At 41.0% G+C, this 21,098-nt stretch overlaps 2 protein-coding genes across 2 annotated transcripts in view; one reads left to right on the top strand and one right to left on the bottom strand.

Annotated features, from left to right (window-relative positions):
• capn7 (calpain 7) overlaps window positions 1-21,098 on the top strand; it is a 43,209-nt gene that overhangs the window by 20,848 nt on the left and 1,263 nt on the right. The window contains exons 13-20 of the mRNA XM_068055976.1: window positions 1,537-1,681; window positions 2,209-2,308; window positions 5,710-5,845; window positions 11,943-12,018; window positions 13,061-13,206; window positions 14,610-14,672; window positions 18,247-18,377; window positions 20,286-20,369. Of these exons, the coding sequence (XP_067912077.1) occupies window positions 1,537-1,681; window positions 2,209-2,308; window positions 5,710-5,845; window positions 11,943-12,018; window positions 13,061-13,206; window positions 14,610-14,672; window positions 18,247-18,377; window positions 20,286-20,369 (881 nt within the window). The remainder of the gene's footprint in view (window positions 1-1,536; window positions 1,682-2,208; window positions 2,309-5,709; window positions 5,846-11,942; window positions 12,019-13,060; window positions 13,207-14,609; window positions 14,673-18,246; window positions 18,378-20,285; window positions 20,370-21,098) is intronic.
• Window positions 20,725-21,098, bottom strand: part of LOC137383320 (SH3 domain-binding protein 5-like) — a 65,538-nt gene continuing 65,164 nt past the window's right edge. The window contains exon 10 of the transcript XR_010977382.1: window positions 20,725-20,814. The gene's annotated coding sequence lies outside the window, so the exon portion shown is untranslated. The remainder of the gene's footprint in view (window positions 20,815-21,098) is intronic.

Here is a 21,098-nt window from a genome sequence, read left to right as displayed (position 1 = left end):
CTTCCTCTCCTTGATGTAGGTTTTCTTCACTACAGCAAACAGCTCAGCCATGTTATAAAAACGGACAGAACTTTGTGTTACAGCTTGGAGAAAAGACGGACCGCACTTTGCGCGCCCAAAACCAGCCTCCTTTATACTCGTCCGTAACACACCCCCCCCCCCCCCCCCCCTTTGTTCCTAATTGGTCTGCAGACTTCTGCACTTTTTGTGGTGTCAAAGCCTAATTAGTCTGGTCGCACCAGCAAGTTTCACATTTCCCCCCCCCCCCCTTCCTTGAACCATTAGCTGCAGCTGGCCTGTCAGTTTCTGCCTGTTTAGCTGCAGCTGGCCTGTCAGTTTCTGCCTGTTCGTTTTCTTTATAAACTGTTAGTTTATCTTTAATCTGTTCCCACAACCCCAAACAGCAGGTCAAAAAACCTATGACCCTCATAAATCTGGCCTTGTTGCTTCTCTCTAAACATCATCTCTTAGTCCAAGGTTTCCGTTGTTTATCTTAAATCACATGATTTAGAGCAAAAGGTTGTTTTCACAAACATCTCAAGTGTTCCCTCGGTGAACTTTTAAAAGAGTCCAGTAACTATGAAATCTTCAGCCTCCAAAAAAGACTCAATTTCCGCAACATAAATATAAGTCCTCAAAATTTTAACATAATGTAGAAAATGTGGCAGCCAGTTTGTGCACAGCAAGGTCCCACAACTATGTGATAATGACCAGATAATCTATTTTAGTGATAAGGACCAGGTATTTTTTGTTTGTGTGATACTGATTTGAGGGATTAATCTTGGTTAAGACATGGGGGATAACTCTCCTGCTCCTCTTCAGAATAGTGTCATGGGATCTTTTACTTCCACCGGAGAGGACTGATGGGGCTTTGGCTTAACATCTCATCCGAAAGACAGCACCACTGCAATTGTAGTACTCGCTCAGTGCTGCACTGAAGCAAGAGTCTATATTTTTGTGCTCAAGTATCTGGGATCTAAAAATAAGGACAGAATGTAGTTCTTTAAAATGGGACTGAATTATGTCTGCATGACCTGGTCTAATTCTCTTCTACCATCTAACACTGTTTAGTCTGAAAACTATACTCTGTCTTGACTCGTCATGTGCTGTGCCACAAGGAAATTGACTGGCTTTTCTTAGTAGTTTCTATTAAGTTTGCATTTCTAGAAATAAGCTTTGAGAAAAGCATAGGAAAAGAACCAGTTATTGTAGGCACTGGATGATTTAATTGATTCCTCCTTGTACTGCACAAAAAGATGTTGTATTATTTATTTTTAAACATAGTTCATTGTCCTAAATTCTTGATCTGATCTCAAGCTAAAATCTGTAACCAAAGTCTAAGTTACTGAAGTATTGCACATACTATTCAAAAATAAGTTTATAGGTAACACTTGTGTTTTTCCAGTAGTCATCCTAGAATAGTTCTGCACATCCATTTAGGAAGGCATCAGTATTTTACATAGTGCTCAAAATTTGCTGTAATGCTTCTTGAGTGATTGGATATTTTCTTTTCTTTTTGTTTTTGCTATCTTGTAGGGTCTTAAATTTCTTCAGCTTAAAAATCCCTGGAGCCATTTGCGATGGAAAGGACGGTACAGTGACAAGGATGAGAAGAGCTGGACCCCAGCTCTCCAGAAATATTTGAACTTTGATCCCAAAACGGCACAGAAAATAGACAATGGTAAGCTCCCATAGTATTTAGAGAGGGGCATTTTTCATACAATGGTTCACCCTTGTTTCTAGTACTAACACAACAGCTTTATTCTATCACTGTTCTTTGGGGCTCCGCATTTGTCTTAATTGGTGCAGATTTCCTCTTGTTGCTCTTGAACGTTAAGCGTTTCCTGGATGGAGGGTGTCAAGGACAATTGGGTAGGAAGGACTGCACGCCCCTAAAGAAGCTTGTCCTATTTTCTGCCCATTAACTTCAGTGGACCGAAATTTGCAACAGACTCTGTATGAGTGCCTGATCCTTCCTGCCTTATTTTCCTCCCTCTGCTCCTATCAGACATCTTTTATACCCTAGTACTTTAAGCAGATAATTTACCCTAGTGACTTTACTAAGTCCAAGGACTTTGAAGCATTGCATGCTCCCAATAGTACAATAAAAGCTCAACGTGTCCACGTAAAATTCCTCTGGCCCTTGAAAGTTGCAGTGGTGGTCTTTTTTTTACTCATGCTGGTTTTCTGAATTCTTGCACATTACAGGAATTTTCTGGATTAACTGGGAGGACCTTTGCCAGCACTATGATGTAATTTATTTGAGCTGGAATCCTGCACTGTTCAAAGAGTCAACCTACATTCACAGGTTAGTACTGCCTTAATTTCCTTTGTTTCTGAGGGCAGTGTGTGACCTTCTATAGATGGAGTCCTGCACTGTCAGAGGATACAATCCTAAATGAAGGTCTTGCCGGCCACTTCAGGTGGGTATCTCAAATCTTATAGTATTGTTTAAAGTAGACTTAGGAGTTTTCCCAGAAGCCTGGTCAACGTTCATCCCAACTCCGCCAAATCAGAGTGGCTGTTTGTGGGATGTTGCTGTATGCAGGTTTTGGTAGATACTTTTGCCCATGTAACAGTGTCTATGCTTAAAAAGTAATTTGTTGAAGTGCTTTGAGAGAATGTGGGTGTAGCTGGCAAGGCTGCCATTTGTTGCCTGTCCCTAGTTGTGCTGAGAAGGTGGTGGTGAGCCATCTTGAAACATTGAAGCCCATGTGGTTATCCTGTGTAATGGTTTAATACAATTAAGTGCCTTGCTGGGCTACTTCAGAGGGCAATTAAGAGTCCGCAATGTTGCTGTGTGATTGGAGCTACATGTAGTCAAACGACATTAGCAAACCAATTAGGTTTTTAACTATAATCTGACAGCTTCATAGTCATGTTTTTATTTGAGACATGCTAAACAATTATATAAATTAGGTCAGTTTCTTTATTTCTTACTCACTGACATCATCTATATTCTTTATGTTAAGGCTGCTCTATTCAGGAAAAGTAATTTCCTCTTAACAAACTGTATTAATTTTGAGTTGTGAGGAGGATGCAGAGAGGCTTCAGGGTGATTTGGACAAGTTGAGTGAGTGGGCTAATGCATGGCAGATGCAGTATAATGTGGATAAATGTGAGGTTATCCACTTTGGTAGAAAAAACAGGAAGGCAGATTATTATCTGAACGACTATAAACAGAGAGGGGAATATGCAGCGAGACCTGGGTGTTCTCGTACACCAGTCGCTGAAGGTAAGCATGAAGGTGCAACAGGTGGTAAAAAAGGTATGTTGGCCTTCATAGCGAGAGGATTTGCGTACAGGAGCAGGGATGTCTCGCTGCAATAATACAGGGCCTTGGTGAGGCCACACCTGGAATATTGTGTGCAGTTTTGGTCTCCTTGTCTGAGGAAGGATGTTCTTGCTATAGAGGGAGTGCAGCGAAGGTTTACCAGACTGATTCCTGGGATGGCGGGACTGACATATGAAGAGAGATTGAGTCGGTTAGGATTATATTCGCTGGAGTTCAGAAGAGTGAGGGGAGATCTCATAGAAACCTATAAAATTGTAACAGGACTTAACAGGGTAGATGCAGGAAGGATGCTCCTGATGGTGGGGGAGTCCAAAACCAGGGGTCATAGTCTAAGGATACGGGGTAAACCATTCAGGACTGAGATGAGGAGAAATTTCTTCACCCAGAGAGTGGTGAACCTGTGGAATTCGCTACGACAGAAAGCAGTTGAGGCCAAAACATTGTATGTTTTCAAGGAGGAGTTAGATATAGCTATTGGGGCGAAAGGGATCAAAGGATATGGGGCAAAAGTGGGAACAAGTTACTGAGTTGGATGATCAGCCATGATCGTAATGAATGGCGGAGCAGGCTCGAAGGGCCGTATGGCCTACTCCTCCTATTTTCTATGTTTCTATGTTTGTACGGGTAGAATCCATCTAAACAATTTATTTACCTGTTCCTTGTTTGTAGTGAAGTATATTTGCCAAGATGCTCTTCAGATTCCAGTATTAAATCCTTCTGGCCTATACATTTAATTTTTTATGATTTATATTTAATTTGATATTCAAAAGGATATCTGTGACAAATTAAAAAAATTAATTCCTCCTAGCTCTTCAGAGAAAAGTTTCCTGTCTGGATGTATTCTCAATCTATATGGTTAGTTAATATTGTAGTGGGTCTGTGTATCCATGCTGATTGATCAGTGATGTTATGTGGCAAGCATGGACCATTTGCATCCAAGCAAGCTATTAATTTTCTACATTTTTAAATTCCTATTTTAAAAATTATTTTGACCATTATTCCCTCCTTTTATAAAAGCAAAATACTGCAGATGCTGGAAATCTGAAAGAAAAGCAAACTTTTACTTGTGGCTGTTCAGTTTTCAGTCTGTTAACACCCGATTTGTATTGATGCTTTGTCTTTCAACACACCATTAACATATTGTTTGCCTTTGCTCCATGACCTTCTGGTTGGTTATTCCCTGTGACCTTGTCCTACCTACACCTTCTCCTTTGTTATCTCTTGCCCCACCCCCGCTTTATTTGCTTAAAACCTTTCACATTTCTAACATCTGCTAGTTCTGAAGAAGGGTCACTGACCTGAAACGTTTACTCTGCTTCTCTCTCCACAGATGCTGCCAGACCTGCTGAGTATTTACAGCATTTCTCGTTTTTATTCCCTCCTTTTAATTCTGTGCCTAATACAAATGATGCCCTCCCCATTGACCTGGATCCCCTGCCCTCACCAGCTCATGTTTACCCCCCCAACCCTTCAACCTCACCAGCCCACATTTCCACCCCTTCCCCCCCCCCCCCCCCCCCCCCGCCCTCCCCCATTCACCAACCCGGATATCTCTCGCCTTTCGAGTGTACTTTTAAACTTCCAGGCTGATTCTGGTTCTTCACCTTACCCGACTGCTCTCCACTTCCCCTGCCTCATTTTTCTTTCCTCACCGCCTGGCCCATGCCCTCCGTTACCCATGTGTGACATCACAAGAGATCAACTGTTGTTTCTCTGCTAACAATCCATGAATAACTTACCCACAGCACACAATGTTGAAATGTATCATTTATCAATGGCAAGACGGGTTTTAATCAGCTGCCCAGTTCTTTCAAAGTAGTCCACCTTGTATCACAAAATAATTTTGCGTAGATGGCTAACAATTTATAAAGTATTGATTAGAATAACAGTGGGGATGGCAGTCTGTGCAGCATTGTGTTAAGATTTGTTGATTTCCTGCCATAGTCAGTTGTTCTTTGCTGGTCTGGTAGTGAGACTGGCAAGCCAGCACTTATTGCCCACACCTAATTCCCCTGGAGAAGGTGTGGTCAGCCACCAACTTGAACCTCTGCAGTTCGTGTGGTGAAGTTATGGGAGTTGTTGTCGAAGAAGTCTTGGCAAGTTGCTGTAGTGCATCTTGTACACGGCACAAACTGCAGCTGTGGTGCGACGGTATGAATGTTTGTTTCCCTCACAGGAAGAGAGAAAATCTAATGAGTCATTGGAACTGGTCCAGAGCAGATTACCTGCTTGCAACCCTGATTGAGAATTTTCTCTAGCCAAAGAGGTCTTTCATGAAGAAAAAAACTTAAACAGGCTGTGGAAGCTGAAGAAATTTACGTGACTGTATTCTCTGCAGAAGTTTTTATCTTGTAAGGCTTTGTTTACATTGCTGGAAAAGCTCAGAAAAGTGAAATTTTCTTCTTTTTCTCCAGTACTTGGGATGCAAAGCAAGGCCCTGTGAAAGATGTGTACAGCTTGGCTAACAACCCGCAGTACAAACTGGAGGTGCAGTGTCCACAAGGTGGTGCTGTAGTTTGGGTTCTACTGACAAGACATATTACTGACAAGGTAAGCAGGCATGGAGGGTGTTGCAGTCTTCGGTTAGCTGGCCTGGCCTGGCCTGGTTGGAATTTCAATATCTTTGCCACCTTCTTAATTCAAATGCTAATTTGAAACTCAAATTCATTCATGTGTAGTCTCTCTGACTATAAGAGCAGTATACACATTCTGTGTCTGTTTTAATCTCTCTCCTCTTTGCTGTCGCACTAGAATGTCATTTGTGAGCCTTCGTAGAGTGCATCTAGTGTGGTGGAAAGTTCAACATTTTCCTCTTTTGCTCTGTTCATCTGTAGTGTACAGCTTCTATGACTATTCTTTGTTTTTTCTGTGCCTATTGAATCATTTTTGATGCTTTGTTTACTTAATGCCTTAGTTACTGTTGGTTGGTTCTTGCAGTGTAGATGTTAGTCATCACTTTATGGGGTTTTTGAGTTGGCAGTCTATTTTCTAATCCATTTAATTTTCTTTGGTTTGAACTCCCATGGGGAGAGCAGGTTAGAAACGTTTTGGATTAATTTGTGGATTGGTTGTTTGAGCATGCCCCACCTGCAAGAAGGCACATATAACTTTATAAACTGGACATTTATTTATCCTTCATGAGATGTGGGCATTGCTGGGAAGGCCAGCATTTATTGTCCATCCCTACTTGCCCGTGAGAAGGTGGTGGTGAGCTACTTTTTTGAACTGCTGCAGTCTGTGTGTTACAGGTACCCCCACAGCACTATTAGGCTGTGAATTCTGGAATTTTGACACAGCGACAATAAAGGAACAGCTATTATTTCCAAATGAGTATACTGAGTGACTTGGAGCTGGTGGTGTTCCCATGTTCCTGCAGCCCTTTTCTTTCTAGGTGGTAGAGGACGCAGGTTTGAAAGGTACTGTCGAAGGAGCCTTGGCGAGTTGCAGTGGTGCATCTGGTCACTGGTACACACTGCATCTTGTAGATGGTACACATGCTGGTGATGGAAGGAGTGGATGTTTATGGTAGTGGATGGGTTCCCAATCAAGTGGGCTGCTTTGTCCTGGATGTTACTGAGCTTCTTGAGTATTGTTAGATCTGCAATCTTCCAGGAAAGTGAAGAGTACTCCATCACACTCCTGACTACTGCCTTGTAGATAGTGAAAAAGATTTGGGAAGTCAGGAAAAGAGTTATTTGCCACAGAATACCCAGCCTCTGACCTGTTCTTATAGCCACAGTATTTATGTGGCAGGTTCAGTTTAGTTTCTGGTAATGGTGAACCCCCCCTCAGAATGATGATGGTGTGGCATGGCATTCACTGATGGAAATGCTGTTGTATGTCAATGGGTGATGGTCAGATTCTCTTATTGGAGAAGATCATTGCCTGGAACTTCTGTGGCACGATTGTTAGTATCCACTTATCAGCCCAAGTCTGAATATTGTCCAGGTCTTGCTCCATGCAGGCACAGACTGCTTCATTATCTGAGGACTTTAGAATCGAGCAGAACACTGTGCAATCATCAGTGAACATCTCCGCTTCTGTGCCCACTAGTGGTAGAGGGAAGGTCGTTGATGAAACAGTTGAAGATGGTTGGTTCTAGGGCACTGCCCTGAGGAACTCCTGCAGTGATAATCCGGGGTTGAGATGATTGGCCTGCAACAACCTCAACCATCTTCCTGTGTGCTAGGTATGACACCAGCCAGTGGAGAGGTTTACCCCTGGTCTCCCCCTGACTTCATTTTATTAGGGCTCCTTGATCCACGCTCAGTTAAATGCTGCGTTGAGGTCAAGGACAGTCACTCACACCTCTGAAATTCAGCTCTTTTGTTCATGTTTGAGCTAAGACTGTTTTGAGGTCTGAAGCGAGTGGTTCTGGTGGAACCTAAACTGAGCATCGGTGAGCAGGTTATTGCTAAGTAAGTGCGGCTTGATAGAACAGTCGCCAACATCCTCCATCACTTTTCTGATGATTGAGATTAGACTGTGGGGCAGTAATTGACTGGATTGGATTTGTCCTGATTTTTGCACAGGTCATAACCTGGGCAATTTTTGACTTTATCGAGTGGATCGCACAGCTAGTTCTGGAGCACAAGTCTTCAGCACTACAGCCAAGATGTCGTTGCGGCCTATGACCTTTGGTATATACATTGCGCTAAGCATTGCTTTATCATGTGGGGTGAATCGAATTGACTGAACACTAGCTTCTCTGATGAACTTGAGGAGGCTGAGATGGATCATTTACTCTGCACTTTTGGCTGAAGATGGTTGCAAATACTTCAGCCTTATCTTTTGCACTCAAGTGCTGGACTCCACCATCATTGAAGATGGAGATGTTCATGGAGCTGCCTCCTCCTCCTCATCTTGTTTGTTTAATTGTCCACCACCATTCACGACTGAATGTGGCAGGAATACAGAGCTCTGTTCTGATCCGTTGATTGTGGGATCACTTTACTCTGTCTATAGCATGCTGCTTTTGCTATTTAGCAGTGTGGTTCACTAGCTTGGCACCTCTTTTTTTAGCTATGCCCAGCATGCTTTCTACACTCCTCATGGAACCGAGGTTGGTCCCCTGGTCAGATGGTGATGATGGAGTGAAGGATATGCCAAGCATGAGGTTACAGATAGTGGTGGACTACAATCCTGCTGCTACTGATGGCCCACAGTGCCTCATGTATGCCCAATTTTGAGTGCTAGATCTGTTCAGGATCAGTCTCATATAGCACAGTTGTAATGCCACACAACACATGTCTGAGAGAAGTTTGACAAGAGGAGATATTTATGTTGAAGAGTGATTCTGTGGCATGCAAAACATTTTGTGTCAACTGGCCATCAATCTGATGTGAAGTAAACTTTTCTTCTGCACTCAGCCTAGATTGCTAGCCCATAAATAATATGCAATTGTTTCCTTAGCTCATTACCAAGAGCACCTTTCAAATGTATTTTTTTCCAAGTTTTGGACTGATGCAGCAAAGCTGCTTTGCTGCCATGGATTTAAATGCTGTACAAAAAGGGCAAGGGAGGGTAATCCATTTTTAGAAAGAAAGCAAACTGCTGTAGCAGCCTGTGTTCTTGATGTTCTAATGCACTGTGACACAATATGGTCAGATACTGTGTCTGTGATTCTCTGTGTGGTAAGGCTCTGCTTTCAGCTGGGATAATGGGGTGAGGGACTGTCTGGGAGCAGTGAGAGAACTTGAGGCCAAATCGGTCCCTGCCACACTTGCTCATCTAATAACAGGCTTGAGGGCAGCAAATGCAGATTGCATATAATTTGTTTATGTCTGTGATCTCTTGTGTAAAATAAAAGGCAAGCATTATAGACTTGACTGCAGCATGGGACTCCTTGACAATGCGATTCATAAAAAGTATTGAGAGAATGAGCTGGTCCTTATCTTGCATTTATTGACGATGCAGTAAGAGCTTTGTTGTTCCACGGGCTGAGAAGGAAAGGGAGGAGGAAGGTCAGGAAAGCAATAATAATAGGGGATTCAATAGTTAGGGGAAAAGACGAGCATTTCTGGGGCTGCAAATGTGACACCAGGACTGTATGTTGCCTTACTTGGTGACAGGGTCAAGGATGTCACTGATAGCTGCAGAACATTCTGAGGAGGAGGGTGAGGTCATGGTCCATGGGACTCACAAACCTAAACACCTCCTGGATATCAAAGAGCATACAGAGGAGGATAAGGCAAAAAAAAAAGCTTATGTCAGATACCAAGAGCTCAATACTGCAGAAAGCCTAGAGGAGTACAGAAAGTGCAGGTGTGAAATTAAAGAGGAAATTGAGGAAGCAAAGAGAGGGCCTGAAAAAATATTGGCAAATAAAATCAAGGATAGCCCAAAGATATTTTATAAATATGTAAAGAACAAGGATAACTAAGGAAAGAGTAGGGCCAATTAGAAACCAGACAGGTAACTTGTGTGTGGAGGCAGACAGGGCATGGTTCTTAATGCATACTTTGCATCTATTTTCACTAAAAAGGGGGACGAAGCAGACACTATAGGCATGTGAAATATTTGATGGAATAAACATAGTGCTGGAGGAAATGTGAAAGTGTTTAGCATCTTTGAAAGTGGATAAATCACTAGACCCAGATGCAGTGTATCCAGGCTGCTAAGGGAAGAAATAGCAGAAGCTCTGGCTATCATTTTCCTTGCTGGCTATAAGCGTGATACTGGAGGACCAATAACATTGAACCACTAAAAAGGGATGAAGGGATAGCCTGAGTAATTATAGGCCAGTCAGTGGTGGACAAATTATTGGAAAAAAATTCTGAGACACAGTATAAATCATCAATTAGAAAGGCACAGATTAATCAAGAACAATCAGCATGAACTTGTTAGGGAAGATCATGTCTGAGTAACTTGATAGAATTTTTTGAGACAGTAACAAGGAGGGTCGGTGAGGATAGCACGTTTGATGTAGTCTACATGGATTTTAGCAAGGCTTTAGACATGGCTGACTAGTCAGAAAATTAAAAGGTCATAGAATCCAAGTGAAGGTAGCAAATTGGATCCAAAATTGGCTCAGTGGCAGGAAGCAAAGGGTTATGGCCAATGGATGTTTTTGTGATTAATGTCCAGTTTACTGTGGGATTCTGCAGGGATCAATACTGGGTCTCTTGCCATTTTGTGATATATATTAATGATTTAGACCTAAATGTTGGGGGCATGATTAAGAATTTTGTAGACAATACAAAAATTGGCCATGTGGTAGATAGTGAGGAAGAAAGCTGTAGACCGCAAGAAGATATCAATAGACTGGTCAGGTGGGCAGAGAAGTAGCAAATGGAATTCAATCCAGAGAAGTGTGAGGTAGTGCATTTGGGGAGGACAAACAAGGCAATTGAATATAATAAATGGCAGGATTCTGAGAAGTGTGGAGGAACATGGGGACCTTGGAATATATGTCTACAGATCCCTGAAGGTAACCGGACAGAAGGTCAAGAAGGCATACAGAATACATTCCTTTTATTGGCTGAGGCCTAGAGTATAAGAGCAAGGAGGTTATGCTGGAACTATATAAAACACTAGTTCGGCTGTAGATGGAGTACTGGTCACCGCATTACAGGAAGGATGTGATCGCACGAGAGAGGGTATAAAGGAGATTCATGAGGATGTAGTCAGGAAGGGAGAAGGGAGAATTTTAACTATAAAAGAAAAATTGAATAGGTTGGTGTTGCTTTCTTTGGAGCAGAAGAGGCTGAGGGTGGAATTGTATATAAAAGCATGAGGGGTCTAGTTAGAGTGGATAGGAGGAGCCTATTTCCCTTAGCAACGTGTTCAATAACCACAGGGTATAGATTTAAAGTAATTCATAGAAGGATTAGAGGAGAGTTGAGTAATTTTTCACCCAGAAGGTGGTAGGGATCTGGAACTCGCTGCCTGAAAGGATGGTAGAGGCAGAAACCCTCATCACATTTAAAAAGCACTTGGATATAGACTTGAGATGCTGTAACCTACAGGGCTATGGACCAAGTGCTGGTAAGTGGGATGAGACTGGATAGCTTTGTTTTTTGGGTGGTACAGTCACACTCAGCTGAATGGTCTCCTCCTGTGCTGTAAATCTTTCCATGTTTGTATAAAATTTTCATGATTCTATCTTTATATAAATTTAGGAAGGATGTCAAGACAATGGAGAGGTTACAGAAAAGATCTACTAAGATTATATCGTGCATGAGAGAGTTTGGTTATGAGGAGAGAGCAGAGAAATCGGGGCTCTTCTTCACTATGACCGAGAAGGTTGCAGAGAGTTCTGATGGATTTAAAATTTGGAGATGAGCTTACGAGAGAGAAGCTGTTTCCATTTGTCAGTAACTCAGTAACTGAAAGGAATAAACTTATCAAAAAGAATGAAGGGAGCAGTTTCTTTTATCCAGATGGTCATTAGGACATGGAAAGCTCTACTTGAAATGATGGAAGCACAATCGATAATTACTTTTAAAAGGCAAGTGGACAAATAATTGAATTTCTTTAAAGGTGTGGGAAAGGACAGAGACATGGAACTAAATGGATAGCTCCTGTCAGAGAACTAGCACAGGTACAATGGGATGAACGGCCTTTTCCTGTGCTGTAAGGTTTACTATGATTCTGTGTAACTTGTTGACACTCTAACCCAACTACTAAATTCATATTCTGATTACAGGATGACTTTGCCCACAATCGAGAATTTATAACATTGGTAGTTTACCAGACTGGAGGAAAGAAAGTTTACTATCCAAGTAAGTATGATGCTTGCAAAAATGACAGTAGTACTCAAGATTTTAGAAGAGCTATTGGATGGGCTCTGGGAGGATTAAAGTGAAACTAAAGTGTAAAACTAAAGAAGAATGAGTTGTTTTGAAGCCATTTTATGGCATGTGGAAAGGGAATAAATCCTGACAAAAAAGTAATCTAGCGAGTCCAGGAATAAGGAGCTCAAAATAACCTAAAGCCAAAATAGAAATATTTTAAGGTCCAGCGAAGCAAACTGTGTGAGGAACGGGGTTCGTACAGAAGTGAGTGGAGAAGTGCAGTGAATGATGAACAAAGGAAAACTAATGATGGGCTGTAGGCAAGAGTGAAAAGGATCCCAGGGATTTTATTTTTTATTCATTGATCTCTCGTGGTGCTATGCCAGAAGATCAAAGACCAAGTGGGATTAGAAATGGATAGTGGTGTTGCAATTGGGTTTGTTTAATTTGCAGTATGATTGTAGAATTATAGGCCATGAATATAAAATCAACAAGCCTCAAGCAAATTTGAGATTAAAAATGAATTTTCATTCCACAGGGTCGTGGATATGTGAAATAGACTTTTTAACAGACCGGTTTAATGGCAGATCAACTAATGTATGTTTTTAATTTTTTTTTTTAAAAACAGGCTTTTTTGTTAGGGATGATATTGAAGGTTGTGAGTAGAAATGGAGTTAGAGTTGATCACTGTTTTGTAGGCAAATGTGACGGGCAACTTTTGCACAGCAAGATTCCAAAAAAGCAATGAAACCATGACCAGATAACCTGTATTTAAATCTCTGCTACAGCAACTTACATTTATATAGCACCTTTAACATAGTAAAATGTCCCAAAGTGTTTCACAGGAGCATTTATCAATCAAAACTGTTGCTTTCTCAATGATATTACTAATTGAAGATTAAAACTATAATTGCAGTCAGTTAATGAGACTACCAGATAAGTCCACACTGATTTGATTCTTGGATTGCCATGTGCTGAACTCTTAACCTAGTTTGACAAATTTATTTTCAAATATCATGTTTACTTGTAGGCGATCCTGCTCCATACATTGATGGAATTCGAATAAATAGTCCTCATTACCTGACCAAGATCAAGCTGACCACCCCAGGGACGAACACATTTACTTTAGTGGTGTCTCAGTATGAGAAGCAGAACACCATCCATTACACACTCAGGGTATGTAGGGTATTGCATCACATTTGCTTTCTCACTGCTGTTCCTAATTGAAGTTGAAAAATATTTCAGTCATATTTGAAACTCTGCCTGATATGTCCACACTGGTTCCTAAAAAAAAAGTCACTGCACTTCAAAGCATTTTGTTGTGTGAAGTTCTTTTAAAGGTTCCTAAAGGACGTGAAGTACTAAATAATGCAATTTCTTCCTACCTACCTGCTTAACGGGTACCTGCTTTGTCATTTGGCACCCACTATCAGGTGCATTATAGCCCCTGGTCGGAATGAGTTGAGTCAAAAGTGGAAGCACGGGAGCTGTGCAGTGAGTCAATGGATGTCATGGGGAGGGGGAGTGACGAGGGAAATTCCTGTGACTGCAAGAAACTGGCAGGATGGAGGCAAAAAGGGCAGTAATGTACTACAAAACCAAGGAAGGATTACTTGCATATTTATAGTACCATTCACAACCTTAAGACATCACAAAGTGTTTTACAGCTAATCAAATACTTTTGAAGTGTAGTTACTGTTTTTTTCATTTGTTCATGGGATGTGAACTTCGCTGACTAGGCCAGCATTTATTGTCCATCCCTAATTGCCCTTGAGGAGGTGTAATGTAATAATTGCAGTAGCCAATTAGCAAACAGCAATGAGATAATGACCAGATAATCTATTTTAGTGATCTTGGCTGAGAGATAAATATTTGCCAGGACATTAGGGAGAGCTCCCCTGCTTTTCTTCAAAAATAGTGGGATCTTTTATGTCCACCTGAGGAGGCAGACAGGGTCTCCGTTTAATGTCACATCCGTAAGACAGCATCTCCGATAGTGCAGCTTTCGCTCAGTAGTGCACTGAAGTGTACCCTAGATTGTGTGCTCAAGTCGCTGGAGTGGTACTTGAAGCCACAACCTTCAGACTGAGTCAAAAGTGTTAAGCACTGAGTCACGAATGACAGTGCCAAGGTAGGACAGTTGTGGTTTGGAACAGCAGCCAATGGACACAAAGTAACCCTGATTTGCAAGTACAAAGAAAGGGGAAAGCTTTACATGGGTGAAAGGGTTGCTTGAGAAGTAGGTTGGATAGCCCGTTCCCACGCACTGTCAAGGCTAACACGTCACTAGTTTGACGTACCAGGTGGTGACTGGACCCTAACAAGGAATCGATGCTTTCAAGGGAGAAAAAGTTGGCAATTTTAAAAAAATAATAAACTAGTGACTAAAACTGAAAAATGCTGCTGAATAGTTTCCTTATAAATGATTCACTGGACTGTCACGTTGTGGTATATAAATGATCTCGCTAAGCTGTGTAGTAACTTCTTTTCTCAACTCTACCTACTGGCACAACTTGCTGGGTTTTACACCAAAGACAGAAAATATGTTTATCAGTCACAGAATTTTTTTTCTTTAACAGGTATACTCCATGTGCAAGTTTACATTTTCAAAGATCCCATTTCCATACACACAGTATAAGAGGGTGAGTGTTTCTGGTGCCAAACTACAGAAAGGTGAAATTAAAGATTGTATGTGCACCTATAGAAGACATATTCAGGTGTTTGCTGGCCTTTTAAGTAAAACTTTCATTTTTTTTAAATACTGTGTATCCTGTTATAGTTTGGAATGGTGTAAAATAGGTGTCCAAAAAGTTGACTCGCAAAAAATCTGCGATCAATTGAAGGAGATCTGGAGCACTGCAATAAGAGCTGTCAGTCTAACCCAAAGTCACAGATCTAACATCAGCCTGTTACTCAGATCTCAGGCTTGTGAAGGGTCCCATCAGTTCATGGGGGACTGCAAGATGCATTGTATCTCCCTAAACAGAGGGGCATGTTATACATTGGCCGTCTTATTCCATTCGATAATCTTTCCTTCATAGTTGATGAATAACCTCCCTTTAAGTTTAAACCATGCAAGACGGTCCTTGATTCTCAAAAGAGAAGAGAGGGCAATGTTGTCCTTAATTAAAAGGAGAACATTTCTGTGATTCTACAGTATAGAAACATCTTATCACATAGAATGAGGCCATTCAGCCCTTCATGCTTGTGCCAGCTCTTTGAAAGAGCTATTCGATTCATGTACCAGGACACCCAGATCCCTCTGTACCACTGAATTCTGCAATCTCTCCATTTAAATAGTATTCGATTAGTCCTACTCTCCCATAGAATCTTAGCAGTTCACCAACATCCAGAAGAACAAGATGGATTACTGGTTCGGGTATAATACTGTGTTCAAACTCACCTACTCTCAGGAAGCTTAAAAAAGGCAGTATGTTATTTTTCAATGAATAACAATCTTTTGTCACATTACCATCTTGACCCTTAATGTGCTGTGGATGAGTTTGCCAGCTTGATTGCATTTTCCAGTTACTACAGTTTGAGTTACCCACTGCACTTGGGAATCATAATATTGAGGAATTCACTATTCAGTCTAGTTGCCCCTGATGGAGGTGGGGGAAGAAATAAGCAGACAAATTAGGGAATTAAGTGAAAAAAATCAAATATTGATCGTGGGGATTTCAACTACCTTGATAATTGGACAGAAGAGGTAGTTAAAGGGGATAAGGGAATGGAGTTCCTACCATGTGTACAGAACTCCTTTCTGACCCAATATGTAAAAACCCCAACAAGGGAAGGATCACTGTTTGGATCTAGCAGTCGGGAATGAACCAGAGCACACAAAAGATGTAAAAGTGGGGAAACATCAGGGCAATAGTGACCTAATATGCTCCCCCACACTCTCTGTCTCTCCTCCCCCCCACCCCCCCACTCTGTGTCTCCACCCCCCACCCCCACCCACAAGTATTTACTGGGGAGATAGAATTGGTAGACATGACATTGAATGATGGGATGAGTAATGAGATGACTGCATTTAAAATAAAGAGGATGTATTGAATAAACCAATTAAACTTAAGCTCCTTATCCAGATGGATTGCATCCTTGCATTTTAAAAGAATCTAAGGAAGAGACAGCAGAGACATTACTACACATATTTAATTTATTAGAAAATGATGTAGTGCCAGAGAACTGGAGGATAGCTAATGTAATTCCTCTATTTAAGAAAGGAGCTACAACATGGTCTGGGGATTATAGATCATTCAGCTTATCAGTGGTAGGAAAAATAATGGAATTCCTGCTGAAGGAGTGAACATCTGAAAAAGAAAAATATAATAATGAACAGTCAGCATGGATTTCAAAAGGGAAAATCTTGTTTGACCGACCTTATTGAATTTTTTGAGGCGGTAACAAGAGCGTAGATAATGGTAAGGTAGTAGATGTAATTTATCTGGATTTTCAAAAGGCCTTCGATAAATTGCCCCTTTAGAGATTAATAAATAAGGTTAGACAATGCAGAGTCAGAGTACAAGTGGCAGAATGGATTCCGAGCTGGCTTCAAGACAGACAGTAGAGAGTGAGAGTAAAGGGTAGCTATTCAGAGTGGCAGAAGGTGTAAAGTGATGTTCCACTAGGATCAGTGCTAGGGGCCACTGCTTTTCACAACTTGCATTAACGATTTGGACCTTGAAATCAAAAACACAATTCTTAGTTTGGAGATGACATCAAGTTTTGAGGGGGAGGATAGTCAATATGGAGAATGCAACAAATTACAGGAGAATATTAATAATCTTGCAGAATGGGCAAATATTTGTCAAATGAAGTTCAACACAGATAAATGTAAGGTAGGAAGAATCGTGAGGTCACTTATTACTTGGAAGATGTGGGTCTTGGTGGGGTAGAGGAACAAAGGGATCAATCACTAAGTTGCGCCTAGGTGAGTAAGGCCAGAAAAAAGCAAACGAAGCAATGGACTTTATTTGTAGAGGGCGAGAATTGAAGAGTAGGGAAGTTATTCTGAACCTGTATCGAACCTTAGTTAGACCACAGAGGCAGTGGAAAAGATGCAGAGAAAATTTACAAGGATAATACAAGAAGGTGAGGGTATACATTATTGGGTAAGGGTCTCTTTTCCCTGGAGAAAAGAAGGCTGAGGGCTGACCTAACAAAGGTCTTTAAAATTATGAAAGGATTTGATAGAGTGGATAGAGAGAGAATGTTTCCACATGTGGGGAAGAGCATAACTGGAAGATAGTCACCAAGAAATCCAATAGGGAATTCAGAAGGAAGTTCTTTACCCAGAGAGGGGTGAGAGCATGGAAAGCACAACCACAAGGATTGGATGAAGCGAATAGTATAAATGCATTTAAGGGGAAGCTCGACAAGTATATGAGGAAGAAGGGAATAGAGGGTTACAATGATAGATTTAGATAAGGAAAGATGGGGGGAGACTCAAGTGGAATATAAATGCCGGCATAGACTGGTTGGGCCAAGTGGCCTGCTTCTGTGCCATATCTATTCTAGGTAAATTTCAGGGGTAATTGTTTTCTTAGAACTTTAACCCAGAAAGTGACATCCTATTTTCCAAGTGTCTTTACAGCACAACTAACATATGAAGAATAGAATTGCACTCCTGATAATTAATGGCAGTCATCATGAACCTACTAAGTGTCACTTGAGTTTTATAAGATTGATTTCTTAGTAATTGGGCCCACAATTTAGTTTTTTTTTGTTAGAATGGGGCTGTTGTGACGCTATGGAATTTAGGGGTTAATGTTTGAGGCAGAAACTATGTCAACATTCAAGATTAGATTGTACAAGTGGATGAGTTAAAAGGGATGAAGGGATATGGGAACAAGGTTGGTACATGTGATCATTAGTTTGTGTAGAGAGTAATGGACAACACAAACTGGTTAGGTAAATGGAATCTTTCAGTGTTGTAACTTAATCCCGAATGCAACATTACGTACTGCTCGTACAAATGGTTCACTGCTTACTGCTAATATCCAAATAATTCCAGATTATGTTTCTGTCTGTGTTCATTCGGTCCTGCAGTTTAAAAATGAAAGTCCTTGATCTAGCAGAACTACCAGAGATGAAAGGGTTTTATTGAATTGCTTTTCATGATCTGTCTGCAAGAGTGGTAAATACTGAAATGTGTCTGCTGCAATGTCCATGACTTGCAGTACCAATGCTTTTTTGTGTGTGTGTTTGTGCCAGGTAAATGGTCAGTGGAAAGGTCAGACTGCGGGAGGATGTGGCAATTACAGAGATAGCTACAAGAAGAATCCAGTGTATCAAATCACTATAGAGAAAATCGGGCCATTGCTGATCGAACTGCGTGGGCCCAGGTCAGTAAAGAATAAAAATAACCTTGGGTTAAGGAATAACGGTTTGGTTTCTTTGTTTACTTTTGATTACAGAAGGAGTTGCTCCTTTTTGATATATTTATAAAAGATTAGAATGCTCTTTTATTTTCAGTGTATCAAACATTGTAAATATATACTAGACAGAAATTACAGCCCTACTGGTCTTAATGCTCCACATGAGCCTCCTCCCACCCTACTTCATCTAACTATCAGCATATCCTTCTATTCCTTTCTCCCTCTATTTATCAAGATTCTCCTTTAAAAGTATCTATGCTGCCACCATGTGGTAGCAGGTTTCACATTCTGACCACTCTCTGGGTATAAGTTTCTCCTGAATTGCCTATTTATTAGTGACTGTTATAATTATGATGCCGAGTTTTGGATTCCCGCACAAGTGGAAACATTCTCTCAGTCTACCCTATCAAATCCCTTCATAATTTTAAAGACCTCCAATAGGTCTTCAGCTTTCTCTTTTCTAGAGAAAAGAGTCCCATTCTGTTCCATCTTTGTGATAGTTTGTTGTGTAAAACTAAATATGGAACTTTCCTCAGCGTTCCTGTATCTTATCAAAATAAAAATCTTCATTGTAATGGAACAGAGCATGTTCTCATCATAAAATATTTCCTGGTTGCATTTGATGAATTTTGCTCCTTCAGAATGTGGATAGCACTTTGAGGTGTGTGTGTGTTTGTTTTCCCCAGGATGTTATGTGTTCTCTGTAACCCCTCTCATCAAAACGGCAATACCTCTTTAATTTTAAGTAAGTAAGTAATGAAATACGAGTAAAGGAGGTTAGGAGACAAGCATGTCACGACAGGTACATGGGTCTTCTAATGTTGTGTAAGTGCAACTCTGGAAGCTGAGAAGTTATAGAATGCAAGACTTTGTGTATTATTGATATGTCACAAGATCAAAAGTTGCATACAGTTGAGGATGGCCATTTGGCCCATCTTAACTAATCTAGAAAGACCCTACAGTCTCCCTTTACTGTATCTAATTATTTCTTGAATGATTCCAGGGTTTTTGCCTCCACTGCTGCATCTGGGAGTCCATTCCAAATGTTGACTCTTCTCTGCATAAGGAGGAACTTCCTGATATCAGTCTTAAAATTGCTGTTTACTAAATTGCCCTTTTGTCCTGCTCGCAGTGGAATTTAAAGCAGTATTCTGGATTAACCTTTTCCATTCCCTCAACTATTTTGCATTCCTCCATGTCCTAACGCTATACATTGGGTGACTTTTTCTCCCTCTTTCCCAAGTAGTAGGGACATGATGGGGAGCTTACTGGGTTGAGAAGTTGAACCAGGTAATTAAAACAACTTGCATTTATAGAACTCCTTTAACGTAGTAAAATGTCCCATGGTGCTTCACAGGAGAATTATCAGATAATTTGACACCAAGCCACATAGATATTATGACAATGACAAAGTTTGATCAAAGGTGGGTTTTAAGGAGCATCTTAAAAAAGGAGGGGAAAGTGGAGAAACATAGGTTTAGGGAAGGAATTCCAGAGTTTAGGCCTAGACAGCTAAAGACATGGCTGCCAATAGCAGGGTAGTAATGGAGTGGGTAAAGGAAGTGGTGGAATTGTAAAAAGCCAGAATTGGAGGAATGCAGAGTTCTCAAAGGATTTTGTAGGGTTGGAGGAGTTTAGAGATAGGAAGGGGTGAGGTATTTGAACAGAAGGATGAGAATTTTTAAATTGAGTTGTTCAGTGAGCACAAGGATGATGGGTCAATCAGACTTGGTGCGAGTTAAGATGCACACTTGAAGGACATCGTGCACTGCATCAGAAACCAAGCAATTGAGATTACAAATAATCATAAATACATTCTTTGAGATTTTTTTTCTTGAAGCTTGTGTTATTTACCCAATTTCCTTCTCTTTGCAGGCAGTACAGTGTTGGATTTGAAATGGTGACTGTCTCAACAGTAGGAGACACTGAATTCAATAAAAAGCCCAGTGGAGATTATAGGTATTGCTGTGTTCTGTTTATTTGTATGGTTCCCAGTGCTGGAATTTGTTCCTGTGGTCTCCTTAAACACATTTGTAGCATCAGCTTTTATTTTAAACATTGCACATTACTGAAATACTTGGGAGTGAAAAGAATCTGTTCATTCTTGTGGCTGTTGCTTTGTCAGTTGTACCAGCTAACCTGTAGCCCCAGCCCATTCCATCCTTGCCAAGAGCCACAGGCTCCAACTGCCTCACCCTATCATGCATGTGCCCTTCTGGCTCCCTTGCAGCTTCCCAAAGCCTCTGTTTTGACTGCGTCCACCGTAGTCCAGTAAAGCGCTCTAAGCCGGGTCTCTATACGTGAGGAGCACTACAGAAATGCAGCAATTGTCCTTGTACTGCCTTGCAGCCTTTTATAAAATGTCTGCTTTTAGTAATTTTTAAGATCTGTAAGAGCAAAAAATCTGTAAAAGAGAACAAGAAAAAATATTCAGCTGGTTTTCTTCATGAGAGACATGTCCACTTTTTTTCCCACCCACTTGAATTTTGTCCTTTTAAGGTGTCAGCTCATTGGATAGCACTCTCACCAAGGTTGTGGCGTCAGGTCCCACTTCAGAGAGTTGAGCTCATAATCCAGGTTGGGACTGTTACACTCAGACATCTTTAGGATGAGACATTAAGCTGAGGACCTGTCTATCTCGCAGGTGACTGTAAAAGATCCCATTGCACTATTTATTAAGGGGATTTC

Source organism: Heterodontus francisci, chromosome 2, assembly GCF_036365525.1.
Source record: "Heterodontus francisci isolate sHetFra1 chromosome 2, sHetFra1.hap1, whole genome shotgun sequence".
NCBI classification, from domain to species: Eukaryota; Metazoa; Chordata; class Chondrichthyes; order Heterodontiformes; family Heterodontidae; genus Heterodontus; species Heterodontus francisci.
This window is presented reverse-complemented; position numbering and strand designations above follow the sequence as displayed.